The sequence below is a fragment of the Magallana gigas genome, chromosome 6, assembly GCF_963853765.1.
Source record: "Magallana gigas chromosome 6, xbMagGiga1.1, whole genome shotgun sequence".
Taxonomy (NCBI): domain Eukaryota; kingdom Metazoa; phylum Mollusca; class Bivalvia; order Ostreida; family Ostreidae; genus Magallana; species Magallana gigas.
Window position 1 is genome coordinate 46,703,135 of NC_088858.1, and position 21,428 is coordinate 46,724,562.

The 21,428-nt window shown below is 33.4% G+C and overlaps 2 protein-coding genes across 3 annotated transcripts; one reads left to right on the top strand and one right to left on the bottom strand.

The window, feature by feature from the left end:
* Positions 1–4: 4 nt before the first annotated feature.
* Positions 5–21,339, top strand: LOC105326171 (transcription factor IIIB 90 kDa subunit). Of its 2 annotated transcripts, XM_066088706.1 has the most exons (20): positions 5–144; positions 351–415; positions 566–760; positions 1,785–1,862; positions 2,222–2,395; positions 2,825–2,856; positions 3,145–3,217; positions 13,357–13,506; positions 14,037–14,130; positions 14,334–14,469; positions 15,831–15,942; positions 16,302–16,559; positions 16,899–16,957; positions 17,371–17,455; positions 17,787–17,848; positions 18,820–19,034; positions 19,223–19,265; positions 19,530–19,662; positions 19,983–20,075; positions 20,289–21,339. In XM_066088706.1, the coding sequence occupies exons 3-20, from the start codon at positions 574–576 to the stop codon at positions 20,321–20,323; spliced, it is 2,019 nt and encodes a 672-aa protein (XP_065944778.1). In that variant the 5' UTR covers positions 5–144; positions 351–415; positions 566–573; the 3' UTR covers positions 20,324–21,339. The 2 variants fall into 2 exon arrangements, with proteins under 2 accessions (XP_065944778.1, XP_065944777.1); XM_066088705.1 differs by lacking the exons at positions 5–144; positions 351–415; positions 566–760; ... (2 more) ...; positions 2,825–2,856; positions 3,145–3,217 and adding an exon at positions 5,250–5,301.
* On the bottom strand, positions 9,385–12,987 carry LOC105326025 (BTB/POZ domain-containing protein 6-B). Its single transcript, XM_066088707.1, has 3 exons — positions 12,853–12,987; positions 11,075–11,532; positions 9,385–10,730 (listed from the first exon to the last, which is right to left on the bottom strand). Exons 2-3 carry the CDS (start codon positions 11,530–11,532, stop codon positions 9,698–9,700), a joined length of 1,491 nt encoding a protein of 496 aa, XP_065944779.1. The 5' UTR covers positions 12,853–12,987; the 3' UTR covers positions 9,385–9,697.
* Positions 21,340–21,428: the final 89 nt, after the last annotated feature.

A 21,428-nucleotide genomic window follows, 5' to 3' on the forward strand; every position in this document is an offset into this window, starting at 1 on the left:
GCGCCACCTATCAAACTTTCACATGTTTTGCATCACTTAGCCTTCGATGTAGAAATATAACGTTAAATATATTTCGTTATTAAAATGTGACTTTAAAGTTGTTTTATATCACTCCAAATCGTGGTTGGAACTGGATTATTTGCTGTAAGTTTAGGCTTCTGAAATAAATGTTGTCTGGGGATGTTTTGTCGCCATTTTAGTCTCTGCCTTTTCTCCAGACTTAATTTTAGATCAATGTCTCCATTCTTTGTTAGAAAATGAGACGCACCTTCTACAAAACCAGGTTATTGACGTATATATTATCTTAAGAGAATTCGACATTTGAAGATATATTATTGTTTATTTTGCAGTGGAAATTTCGCCATCGTGGCATAGTGGTTAAGCATCTGGAATTGTAAATTATATGATCAGAAAGGTAAGTGTTCGAATCCCATTACGGAAGACGATTTTTTTAAATTTTTTTTCCCATCAAGTATGTATATTTGTATTCAGAAAATGCATTTCTTGAATAATATCTGTGTATTTTTTATTTTATTTTTTGTCTTGACTTGCTTCATTTCCTCAGCATCCACAATGTCAAGCACTGGTGTTTGCACCCACTGTGGTTGTACAGAAATTGACAAGGACCCAGCTAGAGGAGATGCTGTCTGTACAAACTGTGGGTCTGTGTTGGAGGACCAGATCATTGTGTCAGAGATTCAGTTTGAGGAACATGCAACTGGGGCATCCTCAGTAATCGGGCAGTTTGTTTCCACTGATGGTAAATAAGAAAATTAACTTTAATAGAAAAACCTGTTTATTTCATTACTTGATTTACATTCTAGTCATATATAATAAGATTTTTACTCTTTGTGTAAGTTTAAACAATGTTAATAATACATTGTTTATGATCATTTGCTTTATTAATCCCTCACCCCCACCCCACCTCTGGTAACCTCAAAAATCCTGTTACCTATGCTGAATTTTTATATGATTCTACTAGATCAAATAAGGATTGCCATGGATATCTTTTTTTCTAATAATTCCTAATAGTCATCCTTGTTTATACAAAAATTGGTGCATGTCATCCAATATATGGACCACCAAATATCATATATCTGGTAATTTTCGCGATTATCTAATTTTTGCTTTTTTCGAGACCTCTTTTCAATTGCAAAATATTGAATACACAGAAATTATATCCTGTATCATTTTCTCTAGGACACTTTTAAAATTGCAAAAAATGACTGACAAAAAATTAGAAATGCTACATTCATGTATTTTCCCCATGCATTTTCGCAAATTTTGTGACGCACGAAAAATACCGAATATACAGTATGAAATAATGAATAAAAAATGTACTGGTGTGAGACCAATTCTCACCATTGAAGTACCATTTCTCATCAGTGCATTGTTTCGTCATTTTTCTTTTAAATATGATTTTATATGTTGATCGATAAAATGTCATAACAGTGTACTGTCAAGAAATGGTCCTTGGTAGAATTAGTTGTATGCCGATAATTGCTTTGCATTTACTAGTCATAATGTGATATGGGACACCTCCTTTATAATATTTTAAAATTTCAAAATTTTAAACAGGTGAAACTTATTATGATTATGATAAAATGTGCTTTTATCCACATTAAATGTCAACACATGTAAACACATATTCAGCCTAGTCCAGTTAGAACAGTCAACAGGAACAACACTATAAACTCTACATTTTTTTTAAATTTTTAATGACAGACTGGTTCACGAATGTGTTATTTTAATTGTGTACATTTGATGTATTACATCTATTGCAGGTTCAAAGTCCCACTCTTTAGGAATCAGTTTTCCTCATGGAATGAAAAAAGAATCAAGGACAGTGACATTTGACAATGGTTTGATATTTTGTTTTCATATTTTTCATTACTAAAGAAATCATTTGTTTCATTCCCACTTTTTTTAATTTTATATGACTAACCATTTACTGATTTTGCAACTATTTACAATTGTTTTGACCAAGTACTGTTAAACATAACACTCGTTAGAAATTGCCATTCCTGATACATGTACTTATAGATATTATGCTCCGCATGATTTCTGAAATGGATCATATTCATTAGAGGCTTCCGTTTCTAACAGAAGCTTCCATGAATGAATATATATGATCACTTTGAATATCTGTTTCCCTCTCTTTCTCTATCTCTCTTTCTCAGGTTTATGCTGATTAAATACCTTAAATATTTATCAATTTTAGGTAGGAAAAGAATCCAGCAGTTGGGAGTCCAGTTAAAATTGAACCAGCACTGTATTGACACAGCTTTCAACTTTTTCAAGATGGCTGTCAACAGAAGAATGACACAGGGCAGAAAGACAACCCACGTTATAGCAGCCTGCCTGTACATCGTGTGTCGGACAGAGGGTACACCCCATATCCTTCAGTGTCAATACACAGTTTCTGAGGCTACTATAATTATTCAATATGAATGGAGAGATAGAATCACCTGGGGAAAAAAGGGATTTGGGGAAGGGTGGGGTTAAGGTTTTGTCAGAGTGAAAGGTTAAAAAAAATGTGACTGACCTTCTACATACCATGCCATACATATTGATATGAATATATAGTGTAACATAAATAAGTTTGAAATTGTTGTTGGGTTAAAGTTTAAAAATAAGGGCAATTCAAAGTATCAAGAATATGTAAAGAATGAGCTTGTACATTGCATTAGAATACATTTGTAGTTTTTAAAGTCATGTACGGAATTCTAGGAAACTAAAAAAATAATTATTACTTCATACAAGTTCTGCCAACTTACATAACAGGTGTCCATTCCTTGTTTTTGACCTTGACAGATATTTTTACATATGCTGCTAGATTTCAGCGACCAGCTCCAGGTGTGTGTATAGTTCATTCTTTTTATTTTTTTTTCTGACAATCTGTTATTTTTATCATGATATGCTATATAGTAAACCCTTTATAAAAAATGAAATTGGAATATTAGATGTACTCTTTGATTCACAAGCTTGAAATTCACTAATCTCTAACAATGATATACCCAATGTTGCAATTTAAATTAACCTCATTGAACAATACTATGCCTTCATATATATTCATATGAATAAATTTGTAATGTAAGTTGTAATTTTGACATGGTAAGATAATCATACAATTGTTTTGGGCAGATCAATGTATACAGTCTGGGAAAAACCTATCTCCAGCTGTCCAGGGCTCTCTGTATCAACATTCCTGCCATAGGTAAAGTCTACTTCATTTTCCTAAAGACAGACATTAACCTTATTAAGGTATTGTGTATAACCATAACTTTTTTTTATTACATGTATGTATCATGTTTTTCAAAACATATTTCCACATACATGTATTACTTAAGGTATCCGATGTACAATTGACCAAAAAATGATGCCTGGTAAGGTATATATTCAATGTACTCGTTTGATAGGTAAGGATATGTAGTTTCTAAAAATAGATGTTTTTCCCGCCAAATCACTATGGGGAAGTAACTCTAGCTCTGCAAATCACGCATGGTAAAATACTACTTTTCTTTGACGAAAACATGTGTAATCATTAATAATATTTATGAAATAAAAATTGCCAACATATTTTAATAAAAATAAAGTTTTTAAATAAATTGATTACCTTTATCAATATCTTTTTTTATTTTTGCGAATTTTTTTTTTACAATGACCATGACGACTCACGCGATTTTTACCCCCCCCCCCCCCATGTCAGCCGTCGCATTCATAATCCAACGCATATTCCCGTTACCTGGTAATTTTCCTGTTTTCTATACCTTTACCATTTAGAACTTGTAATTTTAGAATTAAAAATCTAAACGGTTCAGGTTTTTTTCATTCAGCAAAATGTTTGCACAAAAAATATTGAACTTGTTACTAATACAACGAAGTCGTGAATTGCGGGTCACATCAGGTGTGTAAAGCGTTACGAAAAAAGCGTGCAAGAACCGTGTGAAATGTTTTATTAGAATTCATTCCAAACCAATTCATTCCAAACTCGTAGAAAACAATATATATTGTATTATATTTTACTCAAAATTGTATCCTTTTTAACAAAAAAATTAAGTCAAATGGAGACTGTCAAAAAAGTCTGACTACGATGTTTCCGTATCGGTACAATTGTGGAATGTACAATACATCAACATGCTTTACACAGTTATAACAAAATATGAATCAACCATAAATGACGCTGTGATGTTGTAATAAGCATGCATTTTTACACGATAAGATTGTGTACAAATACCACACATAACATGCATCGGACATCGGCTATCTGGCTGAACCTGTCAATCAAATTTCGAGTATTTGATTTCATTGGATGGTGACGCGCCTCTTTTATGTAAACAGCAAAATGAAACGAATTGACTTTAAAGCAGTCGGAATCAGTATCTAATAGTATTATTTGAATTTGAATGATATAAAATCCAGCGATTTTGAAAAAGAGTAAAAAATGTACCGTTCATGCACATACATGTGATATAAAATGCGAGAGAAGATAATTGTTTGGAATCCCGATGAAAAAATAAATCAATGATTAGAAATTTCATTATTTGACTCTTGTTAACTTGATTTACGGAAAATAACAAGGAGATGTTTTAACACAATAATTACAGTAAAAGTGTACAAGCATTTTAACCACAAAATCCGTATGAATAGTACTTATTAAAAATAGTTAGTAGCAAATACGCCTTTATACAAATGTTAGGTCCGCAACACTCTGTATGTTTAATGAAATTAGGTATACAAAAAATTGAACGGATTGAATAGGGGCATACGATTATCAGACAATTAACAATTCAAGTCATGCACAGTCACAATTAATATCTACGAAATCAATGATTAAAACGACCTACTCAGTATTTTTCGACGAAATACGTGACTTGTGCACTGCAACTTTTACTCTATAAATTAAGATTTTTTTTTCACGTTATTGCAAGAGCGCCGCGGGAAAAAAATAACGTCATACAACGGCAAATGACGTAAAGCTGCTACAACGTCACAATCAACGTTAGGGGGGAAAGTTAAAATAACTCGTTTTAAAATTAAGAAAAAAAAATATTGCTTGACTTTATGCATCAAATGTTTATTATTTATCGTTTATTATGTCAGATCAAAAATAGTGCGACTTTTTGAAAATTTATTTCAAGCTCCGTAATCTACCGAGCTCATCCCGGAAAATCCCGAGCTCTCTGGCTTAATTGTACATCGGATACCTTAAATAATTATCAAAAATATTTTTAAGCAATGGTTGTAGACTTATAACTTCAAGGATGGTGTGCTTCCCGACAGCCAGAAGATTATACAGTGGTACATATACCTTTCACTGAAATTGTAAAAATCACATAGAAAATATCTAATACCTTTCCCATTCTCACATTTTAAAACCATCAACATAATAACAAAGTTATATTTACGGTACATTTGCCTAGTATTTTCTCCTCTATTTTATAAGAAAACCAATTGTGATTCACAGCTCTGTAGAACTTACAGGGCTGAAATCTACACGATCCAGTTTTAACCAGTTTATTGATCTGTCAAAACCTTCAGCAACCGAAGAAAAATCATGAACTGCACAAAATACTGGTAATCATGATGATGTCAGACTCAAATTCTCATATGAGATGACTTGATTATTTCTTTTACCCAAAAATGATGTACATTAACAATAATTTAGTTACTCTTACAATAAATTCATTAATTTGATGAACTGGTAAAAAGTAGGTGTCAAATATTTATAAACAAATTTAGAAATGCTTTCTTTGGTAATTCATGCAGACTATGAAGATAGTGATCATTGCAGAAAAAATTAACTTAACCAGCTGCTGACGCGATGATTAATGACATTTTAAAATCCACGTCATGTAACAACATTTAACTAGTCATGTGATTCACATGTGCTCAGTAACTCAAGAAGCATGGGTATTATCTTTTTACCCACTACCCAGACCAACCCATATTTTTGGTTACAAACCAGGACTGCTATAGCTCATAGGATGTAAAAATTAGTTGTAAATAGTTTGCACTATTGACACTGCAAGAATCATTGTTATTCACACTTTAATGATATTGGTAAAAATCAGAATCATAGCAAAAGTCACTATAGAATTAAGAAATGTGACAGTTGTGAATATTTACAGAATATCATCCTTTTATTAAATACCAGTACAGTACCGATCAGACCCAACCTAGCAGAAAATAAACCCCAACCAAACCCTAGGTTTACTTTCAGGGTTTACTCCGAGTTTACTTGAATAGCTGAGTAAACCCAAAGTAAACTCGGAGTGGGCACAGAGAGTAAGCACTGATCAGACGTAGATCTCTGAAAGCAGATGCTGCATGTGCATTTGGAATATACAGGGGGCAGGAATTACAGGCAGTACGATGGTAAGATAAAAGACAGGTCTGCTTCACACTCCAGTGCATCAAGTGGACCCCAAAAGCAATCCCTGAGTAAATCCAAAGTGAACCTCGAGTGGACCAAAGTAAACCTGGGTTTAGTTGGGGTCTGCTGTGGAGTTAGGTTGGGTCAATCTGATTAAAATAAGATCTTTGATCCACTCCGACAAATTAGATGTCGATTAAAGATCTTATTTAAATCAGATTGAGGTTGGGTCTGATTGGTACTGTATGTGAATTGATTAATGCTGAATTCTAACTATCTGCCTGTCTCTCCTTTCATCAGTCCAACATCAATGGTACTGAGCATAATTTCTCTCCCCTTGACCGAAAATTTTCCAACATAGTGTATGTAGGTAAATAGTATGTAGTGACCTTAAACCAATTTGTTTCTAGATGAAAGGTTAAGAAACTTAAATCGTAGCAGACACAATATATAGGTCAAACAATAAGGTCATATCAGACCATTTTTGTAAGCCTTATCTGCCTTTAGTCTGATTAAAACCACCCCCTTCTCCTTACACTCATCAGCCCTTTCCTGATTGGTTAAGAAGTAAAGGTCATGTGCATATGGCCTCTTGTCGATACCTGTCATACCCTGATGAGTGTAAGGATAAGGGGATGGTTTTAATCACACTGTCCTTAGAGTAAACTGAATATAGGATATGCAAGCTTTAAATTATATAGTAAAGGTTGAAACAAATTCCTCTAAAATGCTTTTCATCGAAGATGAATACCATTTTGTTTTGGTTTGTGATTTTTACACAGAGTTAAGGAAATTATTTCTGCCATGCAATACTAAATGCATGGTTATGATGTCCACTGACTCCTCTACCTAAATTGTGAAATTCATTACCCCTGGGACAGAGGTTTAGGCCCTAGGGTGGGGTCAATGTAGCCATAAGCTGAAAATGTATTAAATCTTAGAACATTTTCTTCTTTACTCCCAAAAAAAATGAATGCATGGTTATGATGTCCACAATCTCCTCTACTAAATTGTGAAATTCATGGCCCCTGGGTCAGGGGTTCATGCTGGGGGGGGGGGGGGGGGGGGGGGGGGGGGTAATATGGCCATATAGTGTTAATGTATATTATGTTTTAAAAAAATTCTTCTCTACTCTCACACATCTGTAAGAAAGAGTGACTACATAATTATGTTAACCAGGAAGTCCACTATTAAAATTGTAAATTTTAAGTCCCCTAAACAATGGGTGTTGAATCTAGACACTCATATAGTGTATAGGATTGGGATTCTTAATGCAGGGTGTGGCTAAAAGCAAGGTCATTTTAATAATGTTAATGTATAGAGAATGTTTTTAAAAAGTCTACTGACACGGAATAAAAACTGACTGCATATTTAGAAAAAAACATTAAGCTGTCATCTTTTATAATATTTCATGCCATCTACATGTAAGGCAAGTGCTATGGCTGGGAGAGAGGGGATATATTAGTCTTGTCATTTTATTCTTCTCAGGAATGTCAATGAAAGAAATGAGATAATTCACATAGATGTGTATTTAGAAAAGAGAAAGAATGAAGCTGTGTATTAAAGTTAAGATATTGTGAAAGTTAATTGGGTTATCTTCCCTTGCCTCTTCATAATGGAGTTATTAATCATTAAATATAATGTAATTAAGAAGTTGTATGAACAAAAAAAACCCATGCAAGTATTTTATTTATTGAAACAAAAACAGTTTTTGAAGTCTTTATATATAAATAAATAGACTCATTAATAGTATAATATGAATGGGCTAACCAAAATCACTGATAAACAGTACATGTAAAATGATTTTGGTATAAATACGAGATGGTGCTATAGTTGTGTATTTATGATGAAAATTCAGTAGTTGGAACAGAAGTGAAGATAATTTTTAAGCTCTAATGTGATTAAGCTGTTCTCTTTTATGATTTTTGTTCAAATCCGCACAGGGAGAGTTTCTGTCTGCCCCTCGGGATTGGAAATGGGAGGTTGTTTTAATAAAACATGTCTACTAGCCACCTTTTTTGAATTTATCTATGAAAACGTGTACACATAAAACCTATCTTGAAAGTAAACAGATATGGGAAAATTATTTTCAACTATTTTCTTGTACCTTTTCAATATCAGGTCTTGCACTCTATTATGGTCTTTTAAGTTTTTCGCTAAAGTTTTAGATTTCGCTGTCCTTTTTGAATGATTTCAGGCAGGAAGGTGGTCTTCATTACAATATTATAATTTTTTTTACTCCAGAATGAAACTTAAGGTGCATCACTACACCTTGAAATAGTTTCTCAAATCAATAGAAAATTACTTGATTATGATAGATAATATGATGGAAAAGAAGTATATATGTCAAATAGGTGAAAAAATGTGCAATTTTAGATAAAAAATGATACTTTCAAAAATTTCATTCAGAAAACATAAACAAAAGCCCCAAGTGGATTCGAACTCATGACCTGCGGTTCACAAGCCTGATACTTTAACCACTGAGCTATGATAATATACATCTGAATCGATTGATACAAACAGTTTAACAAAACATTTAAATCGCCAACTTGTGACGTAGTGTCTTAAAAAGTATAAGTCTGGGTGTAGTGAAGTACCTTAATTAAATGCATATACGAGACTCCTCAACAAGTTTGTGTATGGACTATGGTACTCAGGTGACCGTTAAGGCCTATTGGCCTTTTGTATAATATTTATACAACCTGCCTCCCACCTGTCCGTACCCATAATTATTGTAAACTACTGTTAATTGTAAAACGTCAATAAACTATTACTGCTACTACCTAATGCTCTTCATTAAAACTAGGCCTATTGAACTAGTTGCCTTTTCAATGTCTAGTTAGCAAAGGCTACAGATAACAATCAAGTTCTCAAATGGTCGCTACATTTACCATATTTTAGTTTCTGACAATAATTCAGGAAATAAAAGGCAAATATTGTTTAAGATCAGGTATGCAAGGAAATAATAATATGGTACAATGTAATAAGAAGTGAATGCACAAAGAAACTTTGTTAAGCATGAATATTAATTCTTTAATGTTGCAAGATACCAGAACACATGATGACAACTGTTACAGAGATGATGGCACCTCAACTTTATGAGTTACAAGATGGGCATTACACATTTTACAACTTAACTGACGGACATCACACTAAATGTTTAAACTTTTAATTCAATCAACAACAAAAATTCATTTTGTTCTATCAATAAATGCACAATTTCTCTTAATTTATTTGAAAATTATCAGTCTTATTATGATGGAAAATGTACTGAAAAGACGATGACATGTACATGTCATTTACATGAAAGCAGTGATACAATTAGCAGTAAAATATAATTTCTGGAATCTGGCCCCCTTGTACGCCTGTACCATTAGTGCTGTCAGACGAACACTGGAACTGAAAGGTGACCTTTCCGCACTGGATTTCAGTAAGCCCTTCCTGACCAAAGTAGCTCAGTTCCACTCCATCCAGCACAGCACTGGCAGTGTAAAATGTGTCCGCTTCAATCTGGATTGGATTTTCAAACAACACTCCAAACGTATTACTTGATCCGTCGGAGAAGAATTTTTTGTTCGTGTGACCGAGAATAACTCCATTTTTCTTCAGTTCAATTTTGACCTGATATTCTGCAGCACCATTACTGGAACCATACAACCCAAAGCCTGCCACAAAAATCCTAGTGTCAACTGCAAATTGAATGCTATCACAGCGCCCTCTGTATCTCCATTGGTTACTTCTGTAAGCTGAGGACTGGAAGCGATGACATTTGAATGGAGTCAATCCAGATCTAGGTTTCTTAGTGAACTTTAATTCTGGCTTATTCCTTGCTAAATAATGAAGAAAGATGTCATTTGCCTCTTGAAGTGTCAATATACCTGACTGAGACGGTCCATTGGCGTACTCATCGAGGCCCATTGAAGGCATTCTGATGAGATAAAGAGCATCCCCTAACACTTTACGTTTATTTTCAGGAGTGGGTTCCAAGTTTGAACGATTGCACTCAGCCTCTGCCCACTTACATGCAGCATTGAAAATTGATATTTCCCGTGCGTTGAGGGTTTCTCGGCTTAAGACAGTTTTTAGTGTATTTATGTCAATTTCACTGAAACTGTCAGAATAAAGGGCCTCTTCTGCTTGAGCATCGATGACCTCCCAACACCGATGCATCAGTTCTTGCTCCTCAAACAATCTACCTTGACTCAAAAGAATGCAAGCATTCCGAGCACTTAGACTTGTTTCAAGGAAACGCACACATGATTTTGCCAAATGTGGCACAATATACTTTTTAGCAGCATATAATGTTGCTAGAACATTGTCTGGTTCCAACTGAATGTCATCGCAGTAGATGTATCTATAATAAATGTTAAAATCATGAGTTTTAATACATGTATAAATTTATTCAACTTTTAAATAAATGGTCAACATTCCCTAATTTTACTTTTAGAATAAAAGACTAAGATGAGAATTTATAAAAGAAAAATCCAAAACAATTACATCCACTTCAAGAATTATAGGTCCACAAATTTTTTTTAGGTCACCTTATACATGTACATGTGTATGATTTTGGTTTGGTCAGGGAACCTTATATAAAATTCACTTACCAGGAGTATTAAAACTATTTTGCTCTTCCTAAATTTTGGACTTGGAAAATTTTCATAGGTTTTTGCATAACTAAAGTTTATTTACTGTTTATACCTTAATAAATTCATAAATGCTCCCGGTTCTACATCTGGAATTTCAATATCTCCCTCCTGATTGGCTAGACCCCCATAGAACATGGCAAAGAAGACCGAGCTGCCTGTGGCAAGAATATATTTATGTGCTGGAACTCTGTGCTGGTTTGGAGTTGATCCCACCAGAAAGTAAACATCTGCCATAAGTTGATTGTTAAACATAACAGCATTTCTCTCTCTAACCGTTGGTAGAGTGGCTTGCCAGTTGAACTCTTCAGATACCTTTGCTGTAGGGAGTTGTGGAGGGGGTGATAGAGGTATTTGCCAGGATGTTTCCTTTTGACGAATTGGGCGCTGAACATTTGTCAATTTCCCAACAACAAAGTTCTGTGGCACTTCTTGGTTGATTTCATCATCAGAGAACTCTCGGTTTTGTTTCAGACAGGAGCTCTTTGCTTCGTTTTTCTGGGAACGGTCCATCTGAAGAAAAAAAATATATGTTCCATAAACTCAACATACTTTGACCAACGATAAGATGACTATCATCACCGGTCATGATTTTTCATCAGTGTTTTATTTTCCTCTAACTGTCTAATATGTGTACGTTGATCACATGACCTCCCCCAAAAAATAAACTTTCACAAGTACTAAACATGCTAAAATTACCCTGATTTCATTCCATAGATTTCTCATCACATAAAATGAACAAGCACCTGTAGGTCGGTACATAGAATTACCGAAATACCCGCGATTTACCGAAATACCCGGTGAAAACACCGAAATACCCTTCAAAAACACCAAAATGCCCATTATTACGCCATAAAGAGTGAATGTCTAGTATTTTTTATAGATAGTTATTGTATTTAAAGTTAATTTTTTGAATAAATCAGCCGATTTTCGTGGTTATTGATTAAATTGCACTTCCAAGAAAGATAACTCTTTCATTACATTTAGTTTTTAACGTGTTGATAAAAACCAAATGTAACTAAATATTTTTATTAATTTATTTCTTGTAAATAACCATAATTAAATTTATTTTGAATAATTCATTTAAACTGGACATAAATGTTTTCATCTCATTAGTTAACAGGCTATTGCCGTGACCAATTATCTACTCACAATAGAAAGGAGCAATTCTTCTAGAAAAAGGAATATTTATAGTATTATCATGTCAAATTATTATATGATATTAGAAAATAAAAGCTGATGAACTGTATTTTTAATTCTTAGTTATTTTATTCTGGGGAATAAAATGTCACACCTCTATTCGAGTGAAAGCAATTCATGCAAGAGTTATCGTTCTTGACCCAATGTCTACACGTTAAAAATCGCTATTTATGTCAAAATACTTACATTATCAAACTGAAAATTTGGGAAATACATTTAAACACTTAGATTCAAACTTTGATGTTAAATATTTGTGCTCAAATGAAGCATTTTGGTGTTTTTGAAGGGTATTTCGGTGTTTTCACCGGGCATTTCGGTAAATCGCGGGTATTCCGGTAATTCTAGTTACCCCCTGTAGGTGCACCTTTGTTCCATTTTTTTTTCAGTCGTATTATATACATGTTATATGCATTAATGTAATGAGATGCAACGTAAATGAAATAAGAAATTTGAGTAAAAGATTCTTTTGCAGAATACGTTTAATACATGCAACTATTTCAAAAATATCTAAATCTGCAAACCTAATAGAGTAAATCGATGAAAACGATCCCGTAATCCATGCTCCGAAAAAAAAACATGCTGTAAAATAATACTTTGAAGCAATTTATTGATTTACTTCAAAGTTCAAAATACCTGTAATATAGCCTATTCCAGCACGGAGATGAGTTACCAGCTTTAATTTTCAAAACGATTCCAGCAAATATGATTCCACGACATATTTTTTTGTTTCTTTACCATCTGACGTCATGGCAAGAACGATAACTCTAGAATTGTAAATTCCACGGTAGACAACCCATTTTTTTTTTTTAAAGGGGGGGGGGCATAAATTCAGAGACATAAATAACCGTTATAAATGTTATTTATGTCTCTGATAAATTGAATAAATATTTTTTAGAGCAAGTAGAATCTGTTATACTTTTTATTTGTATTAATATGAGTATAACTCAACAACTGACATTATTCACATAAGACCCATTATAGAACTTAATTTTAATTTGGCACATATTTTCAAATGAAATCGTGACCATCATTAAAATATGTTCTAGATTAGATATACAGAATAAATTAGTTCAGATTTTCATTTAAATAACAGACTGCTATCAAACTATCAATGTTTTGTTGCTTTATAAATTTCAGACCCCTGTCTTTACATTCCAAGATTTGCTCACAAGTTAGAGTTTGGGGAGAAGACTCATGAGGTTTCTATGACAGCACTTCGTCTTGTATCTCGAATGAAGCGGGACTGGATGCATACAGGTCGCCGTCCGTCTGGGCTTTGTGGAGCAGGTGGGTCAAATGTCACCTTGTCATCCCAATATTAATGCCTGATCCTTGCAGGGACACAGGTTCAGGGACCACATGGCATTTTGAAAATACGAATTTATTAAATTCACATAGTAGTTGCCAAAATAGGCCTTGGGATATTGCTAATGCCAAACTTCTGGTATTATTTTATATGTGTCACACGTACGTGTCAAATAGAAAAATATCAAAAAATTTTAAATATAAGACGGGTGTTTTACATGATTTTATATGGATAATAATTCCTTGTTTTTACTGATAATCAGGAAACTACAGTAAATCTACATTTCTAATCAGTAAAAGTTAGATAAAACTTTCATAGGGAATTAGTTTAAATACTTTATTCTCCCAACTTTAGTTAGTTTAAGAATGATGAAAAGGTTGAATTATAACTTACAGCATCAGTATCATTTATTACATGTAATTATCCTTTGCTTTATCAAATTAGTTTTAGTTCTTGTTGTGTTTCATTTAGAAGTTTTATGTGTCGATAATATCTATGCTCTAATTTTTAGCTTTGCTGGTAGCAGCTAGAATGCATGATTTTTCCAGAAGTGTGAAGGATCTCATAAAAATTGTCAAAGTGTGTGACAGTACCATAAGAAAAAGGTAATTGTTGTTGGTGAACAATTAGCTAAATTTGTAGGAGAGAGAAAGAGAGAGAGAAAAGAGTCACTAGCAAGCCAATAAGAAATTAATTCTGTTGTTATTATTCAATGTAAATTGAACGAAAGCAACTTTTACTTCAATATGATGAAATATTGTGATATGTTAGTTAGATGATATGATTTCTGGTCTCTTTTACTGTGTAGATTGACAGAGTTCAAGAATACTCCATCCAGTCAGTTGACAATAGAGGAGTTTCAGACCATAGACTTAGAAGAGGAGCAGGATCCACCATCATTTACAGAGGGAAAGGCCAAGGCACAGAAAGCCAAACAATTACAGGTATACATGTAGTACCTGCCTGTATAACAAGCACATACATCAAATATCATTACAGGTATACATGTAGTCCCTGCCTGTACAACAAGCACAAACAACAAATACCATTACAGGTATACGTGTAGTCCCTGCCTGTACAACAAGCACAAACAACAAATACCATTACAGGTATACATGTAGTACCTGCCTGTACAACAAGCACATACATCAAATATCATTACAGGTATACATGTAGTACCTGCCTTTTTAACAAGCACAAACAACAAATATCATTACAGGTATACATGTAGTACCAGCCTGTATAACAAGCACACACAACAAATACAATTACAGGTATACATGTAGTCCCTGCCTGTACAACAAGCACATACATCAAATACCATTACAGGTATACGTGTAGTCCCTGCCTGTACAACAAGCACAAACAACAAATACCATTACAGGTATACATGTAGCATTTGCCTGTACAATGACAAACAACAAATACTGTTACAGGTATACATGTAGTCCCTGCCTGTACAACAAGCACAAACAACAAATATCATTACAGGTATACATGTAGTACCTGCCTGTATAACAAGCACATACATCAAATATCATTACAGGTATACATGTAGTACCTGCCTGTACTACAAGCACAAACAATAAATACCATTACAGGTATACATGTAGTACCTTCCTGTACAACAAGCACACACAACAAATACAATTACAGGTATACATGTAGTACCTGCCTGTACTACAAGCACACACAACAAATACCGTTACAGGTATACATGTAGTACCTTCCTGTACAACAAGCACAAACAATAAATACCGTTACAGGTATACATGTAGTACCTTCCTGTACAACAAGCACAAACAATAAATACCGTTACAGGTATACATGTAGTACCTTCCTGTACAACAAGCACAAACAACACATACCATTACAGGTCACAAACAACAAATACCATTACAGGTAGACATGTAGAACTTGTCTAAATGTATGTAAGCATAAAAATCATACAAGTACATGTATACTTCAGCGACATTACAGGTATAAGAAACCTTTAGGGATTTTTTGATTACAGGAAAGCAGTTAGTTCAGCAAATAATCAAGCACTATTTTAGCACTTACCGGTACTAATACATTCTACATTTCAGGTATAACAAGCTATGATTAAATTTTTGTATACCTTTACCACAAATATGGGTACATGTATAAACTGGTTTGTGTGTGGGTCTTACACAATAAATTGTCTTATCCTACCATCTACAGTTTCCTTCTAGAACAAGTACCTGTAAATTCAATAATACAAGGTACTGAAAGAGATTGTTGATTTTTTTTTCTGTCATCAACTAAAAAAGAATTTTTTTTTCAGATTGAACAAACCATGTTTCCCCAAATTGAATCAGAAATGTCAGATCTGCAGAAAGAAATAGAGAAGGGCTTGGTACCCGCAAAGCCTCGTGGAATATGGGCTTCTTATGCAAGTATGGAACAGGAGATAAATTATTTTTTTTTTTTGTTGATTAAGCAAGAAAGATGAAGCTATAGGAAACGTTAAAAAAAAATTATAACAATAATGTCTGAAAAGGAAAAAAATTCAATGTCCTTAAATGAGCAGTACGTAATGTATGTAACTGTATTCTTATTTAAGAGGAAAAGACTCATTTGATCTTTCAATTTAATAGTTAAATGCAACTGAATTCCAAAAAGATCATTGATTACAAGTTTAATTTTCATTTATTTCTAATCATGCAATGCTAAAATAATTTAACTTATTTTGCTTTATGCAAGTATATCTCATTGCTTGATTTCATTGTCTGTACTGGTATTGCCTCTTTTGAAGATGCCTCAAACTCACCAAACATTAGTGCAGAAAATTCTCGAGCCAATTCTCCTGATTTATCAGAGAGTGGAATAAAAAATGCCAGCAATTTCTTGGAGGATGAGACGTTAAAAACATGCCTTAATGAAGTTGATCTTGAGAAGGAAAAGTTGGTAAATGAACAGGAAGAGTTAAAGACTGAAAGGAAACCCCTGCAAGAAACCATTGGAATGATCGATGTTGTCAAGAAGTGTGTAAATGAAGACGAGGGGGAATCTGGTGAGATGTTAGGATGAATTGATAAAAGGAGAGAGAGAGAGAGACTATTATGTTATTCATTACATTAGTACAGCAGATTGATTGGTTATTTCAACTACTACAGACTCAAATTTCTTTGCATAATTTAGTTTCAGAATTTATTACTGAATACATGCATATGGAACTTTTTAAGCATCAGGTACATAATTATGAAAAATGGAATTGCTGAGGCTGTTTAAAAAAGGACAGAAATACAGTAGTCATTCTTCATATATTAAGTAGTATTGCTCCTTTGTAAGAGATGCATGCATCTCGCATGGTACGTGCTTGTATATAACTGTTCACTGTGATTTCCCACAGAAAAAGCAGAGGATGGTGAGCTGGACTTGACAGGGATCGATGATGATGAATTAGAGAAGGTTAGATCTCCATAATTATTTACCCCCAAACATTAATGTAGAATAAATAAACATTTTCAGCATGTGTCAAAGATGAATTTAATTCAAATAATAAATACAAGTTCTTATACTAAATGTTACTAAACTTTACACAAATTTTGCCCCCCCCCCCCCCCCCCCCCACCTGTTTTTTTCCATACCACCCTCATTTAAATTACATCTGAGTGAAATCCATTGCAATTGTGAATGCGCAGATACTGTACAACATGGGCCAAATTGACAGTATCCAGTTTTGATTTTTCAATTCAATGAAAAAAAATTATAGGTTGTTAACTATGAACTACTTAAATATTTGATTACCGGTATGAAATGTGTAGGTCTGTAAAGAAAGATATCAAAGACTAACAATGATAGGTGGTTTCTTTACTTTATAGCAATTTGTGCTGACAGAGGAAGAGATAGAACTAAAAACTAATTTGTGGATGGCAGAAAATAAGGATTATTTAATAGCTTTGAAAGGTAAGAAAAGTAATGCAAAAGCAAAAAAAAAAAACCCAGGTTTACTCTTAAATTGATATTTTTATAAATGTTTATCGACAACAGTTATATTTATAAATTTTTCATCACCATGATTTTTTTTTAACTTTTACATTTCTTTAATTTTTTTGCCCAACTTTTAAAAAAATTTATACCTACCTACCCACCCAAATTAGGATGGGGTCATACATATTTTTGTGTATGGTCACCTTATCTAAATTTCTTAATCTTAGACTATTTTTTTACTCACAAGTAAGTGGCCAGGAGAATTCTAAGAAATTTTTCAAGTTTAGCTTTCTTCTCATCATTACAGAGAAAGAGGAAAGGCTTGCCAAGGAAAGAGAAGAAGAGGCTAAGAACCCAGAAAAGAAAAAGGTATAATGAGCTGCCATATAAACAATAGATGCACTTAGAACTCATGTTGTGTAAAGTGAACATGTAATACTATATAGATAGTGCCTGTTTGGGAAGGTAACAGTTGAAATTGACACCCTGAGAAAACCATTGTCAGCTGATGGGAAACGAGGTTGACAATGGTTTTCGAGGGTTGTCAATTTCAACTGTTACCCTCCCAAACGGGCACTATTTATTTTATTTTACTGAATGTCTTAATTTTAGAGAAAATTTTACTGCTTTTTTATAGAAATAACATGAATTCTACGGCGAACCGTACACACATATTTCATGTGCATGTAACAATTTGTTGTGTTACCCATTGCCAAGTGTGTTGCTAACGCTGAGGGTAATAACGGATTATTAAATGCGTCTACACCAATCAGATTTCAGTATTTAACATGAAACTCTAATAATTACCGGTAATGTTATCTTTTTTTATTTCATTTTGATATATTTTGTAGTCCAGTGTAACATATAGATACTACCAGTAATGCAACCAATATTGTTGATCATAAGAAGAGTTTTTATTTGAATGTATCTAAAATTAAAAAATACTTGTACACTCTTTCGTAGTTCATGTACTAGTATAGACACAGTAGTGAAATACCAATTTTTGTAGATGCATGTACATGACCCATTGTTGAGTCAGTCTATTATTGATAAAACAGTTGTTCATGTAGTAAGAAATGTTACAACCATCATAAGTTGCTGGTCCACTGATCACAAATCTATGTATTCTCAGAACTGTGAATTTTACTTGAACCATGAAAAAACATTAAATCCACAATATTTATGTACAGGGATAGCCCTGTAAGTGTACATACATAGTTCTATGAAATTTCCAAGCAAGGCTGAAATCTTTTGTAAAGTGTAAATAGAAATAGACCTCACATGTTAAGACACAATATCATGATAATTAAATGATTATTTCATTATTGAAATTTTGACAGCCTAAAAGAACTCGGAAAAAGCGAGTGCCCATACAGGCAGCCTCGGCAGAGGAAGCTATTTATAAAGTCATTCATGAAAGAAAGATATCCAACAAGATCAACTATGACGTCCTAAATGATCTGAAGTGCCAGTCGGGCTTGCAGCCAGCCACTCCTGTGGATTCCCAGCCACCCCCTACACCCTTACAAACAGAAGATTTGTCCGAAGCTAGCAGGTCTGGTTTACATTTTTTTTATTTTCATAAATGTGATCTGCTTCTGAAGGTACATGTATTAAAAAAAAAAACAGTAAGCCTTGCATTGGGAGATAACTGGCCAATTTTCTTGAAGAAAAAATGTTAAGAGTAAAGATTCCTTACAAAGATATAACTATAAGTGTAATATTCATTTTCTTTTTTTAAAGGATGGTGGAAAGTAATGGAAGTCACATAGCAAGGGATATAAAGGTACTATTATTCTCTATTATTATCATGCAAGAAAACAATCACATTTTTTTTTTTTTACTTTAAGAAGTTTATGCATCCATTTCTCAGGATCAATTTCATTAAATTTAGAAATACATGTAACACAATCACAATATCATGTACATATGAAATAAGATATGCTATTGTGCATTCAAAAGATTAGTGAATGAGTTTTCTTGTACATGTATTAATGTAATATGCATGTACTTCAATGTGTATTTCATATACTGGTACGTAAAATTGTAGGAACCAGATAGAAAGAAGATAAAGCTGGAGAAGATGGACTTTAGGGATTCAAAAACAGAATCGATTGGAGGCGACACTTCTGCTGTGGTGGTGGAGAACGGACCCGTCCAATACATCGAGAATCTCAAAGAAGGTGAGACACATTATATGTTCTATGGAAAGTACATGTTCTATGGCAAGTTTGAGGGTGAAAGACAGTACATGCTCTATGGCGAGTTTGAAGTTGAACGATGTACATGTTCTATGATAAGTTTGAAAGAGAGAGACAGTACGTGTTCTATTGCGATTTTAAAATGCCAAAGGAAAGCTTCATGGAAATGATGGAATACTATTTGTATAAACTAATGATATAGATAGTTTGTGAAGTTGTGAAAATTGTGTATGGCTTTAGGTTTTAATTTTATTACGGGTACATGTAATAAAATGAGTATGGGTTTTTGTTGTTTTTTTTAGAAGAAGCTGATCTGGAAGAGGAGGAGGAACTGGATGATGAAGATGAACCAGTCAGTGCAGCTAAACTTCTGGGTCATCATCACCAAGTTCAAGGTTCTTATGAATTTATTCTTCTGTAACAGTTGATTTATTTCTGTGTTGAATTTTTTAACCACAATTTATATGATTTAGAAGAAAGACACAATTATACATACATCTATTTTGCTTTCTGTTTAATTCCTATGCTGAACCTTGATGTAGACTATGGCAATTACATGTACACCTAATTTGCATTCTGTTTAATTTCTATGCTAAACCTTTTTGTAGACTATGAAGATCATGATCTATATGATGACGACTGATGGACAGGAGTAAACAGATCTCTACAAAATGAAATCCTCAGCTACTCAGGTCTTTTTAAAAATGGATTTAGGCCAGTGACTTTTTCAATCCATTTGATGTGTTCACAATTTGTACATAGCTGTACAAGGTAGTTCATGAAACTGCTTGTTCAGTCGGTGGAAGGATCACTACTGGTTCCCACAAAAACATGCCAGGATTATTCAGGGCATTGAATTTCCACGTTTCAGAAAGGAACACCACTCGTCTAGCAAGAGGATCACACTTGCTTACAAAAATGGGCAAGCTTGTTCAATGGGAGGACTGCAATGTTTATGGTGTATATTGAATAAGACCATGAACAGGGAGCCCTGGTTCTGTGGTTGTGGATTACTTCTATTTCACAAACCAAACCCATTTGTTCACGGGAAGGATAATTAGAATTATATGAGACAGATGGACTAAGACATTTTTTGTAGTTTTAAGAATGATGGTAGTGATAGGTGTGTATAAATATAGAAATGTAGGGACTTTATGTTATCAGATTGCATTTATGACTAGTCAAGAAATGGTTTATGATTAAAAATTTAAAAAAGTATGTAAATATATGTTATGGTCAGGTGATGACAGTAAATTATTTTTTTTATAAATATTTCAATAAATATAGTTCAAATTGCAGTCATCAAAAGAAAATTTCCAAAGAAATTGAAAATGTCCAATAATTTCAATTAATGTGGAGTTTAAGATTAAATTTGTTAGCATATTGGCAATACTATATGTATATCCATATAATTGGTCCCTCTTCAGTGTTTAGTTTATCAGGTAGGCCTATACATGAACAATTTGGCAGACCTGTAAGGATGATCATGATTTGAAGATGAAAATAAATTAATTTATTTTTGATCACATATTGTATATTTAACTTATTTTAATTGAACTGAAAAGAATACTCTGTTTTAAACAACAAGTGTTTTGTATACCATTATTTGAAGTTTTAATAAAACTTTTTAACAAAATAAAATTTGTTTTCGGAAATTGTTCCAGCTGGTTTGACTTACTTTTCTTTGTTAAGAGCATGGTGTTCTTAATTTAACAGTAATTGTTGTGCTTGCACATTAATCATGATGA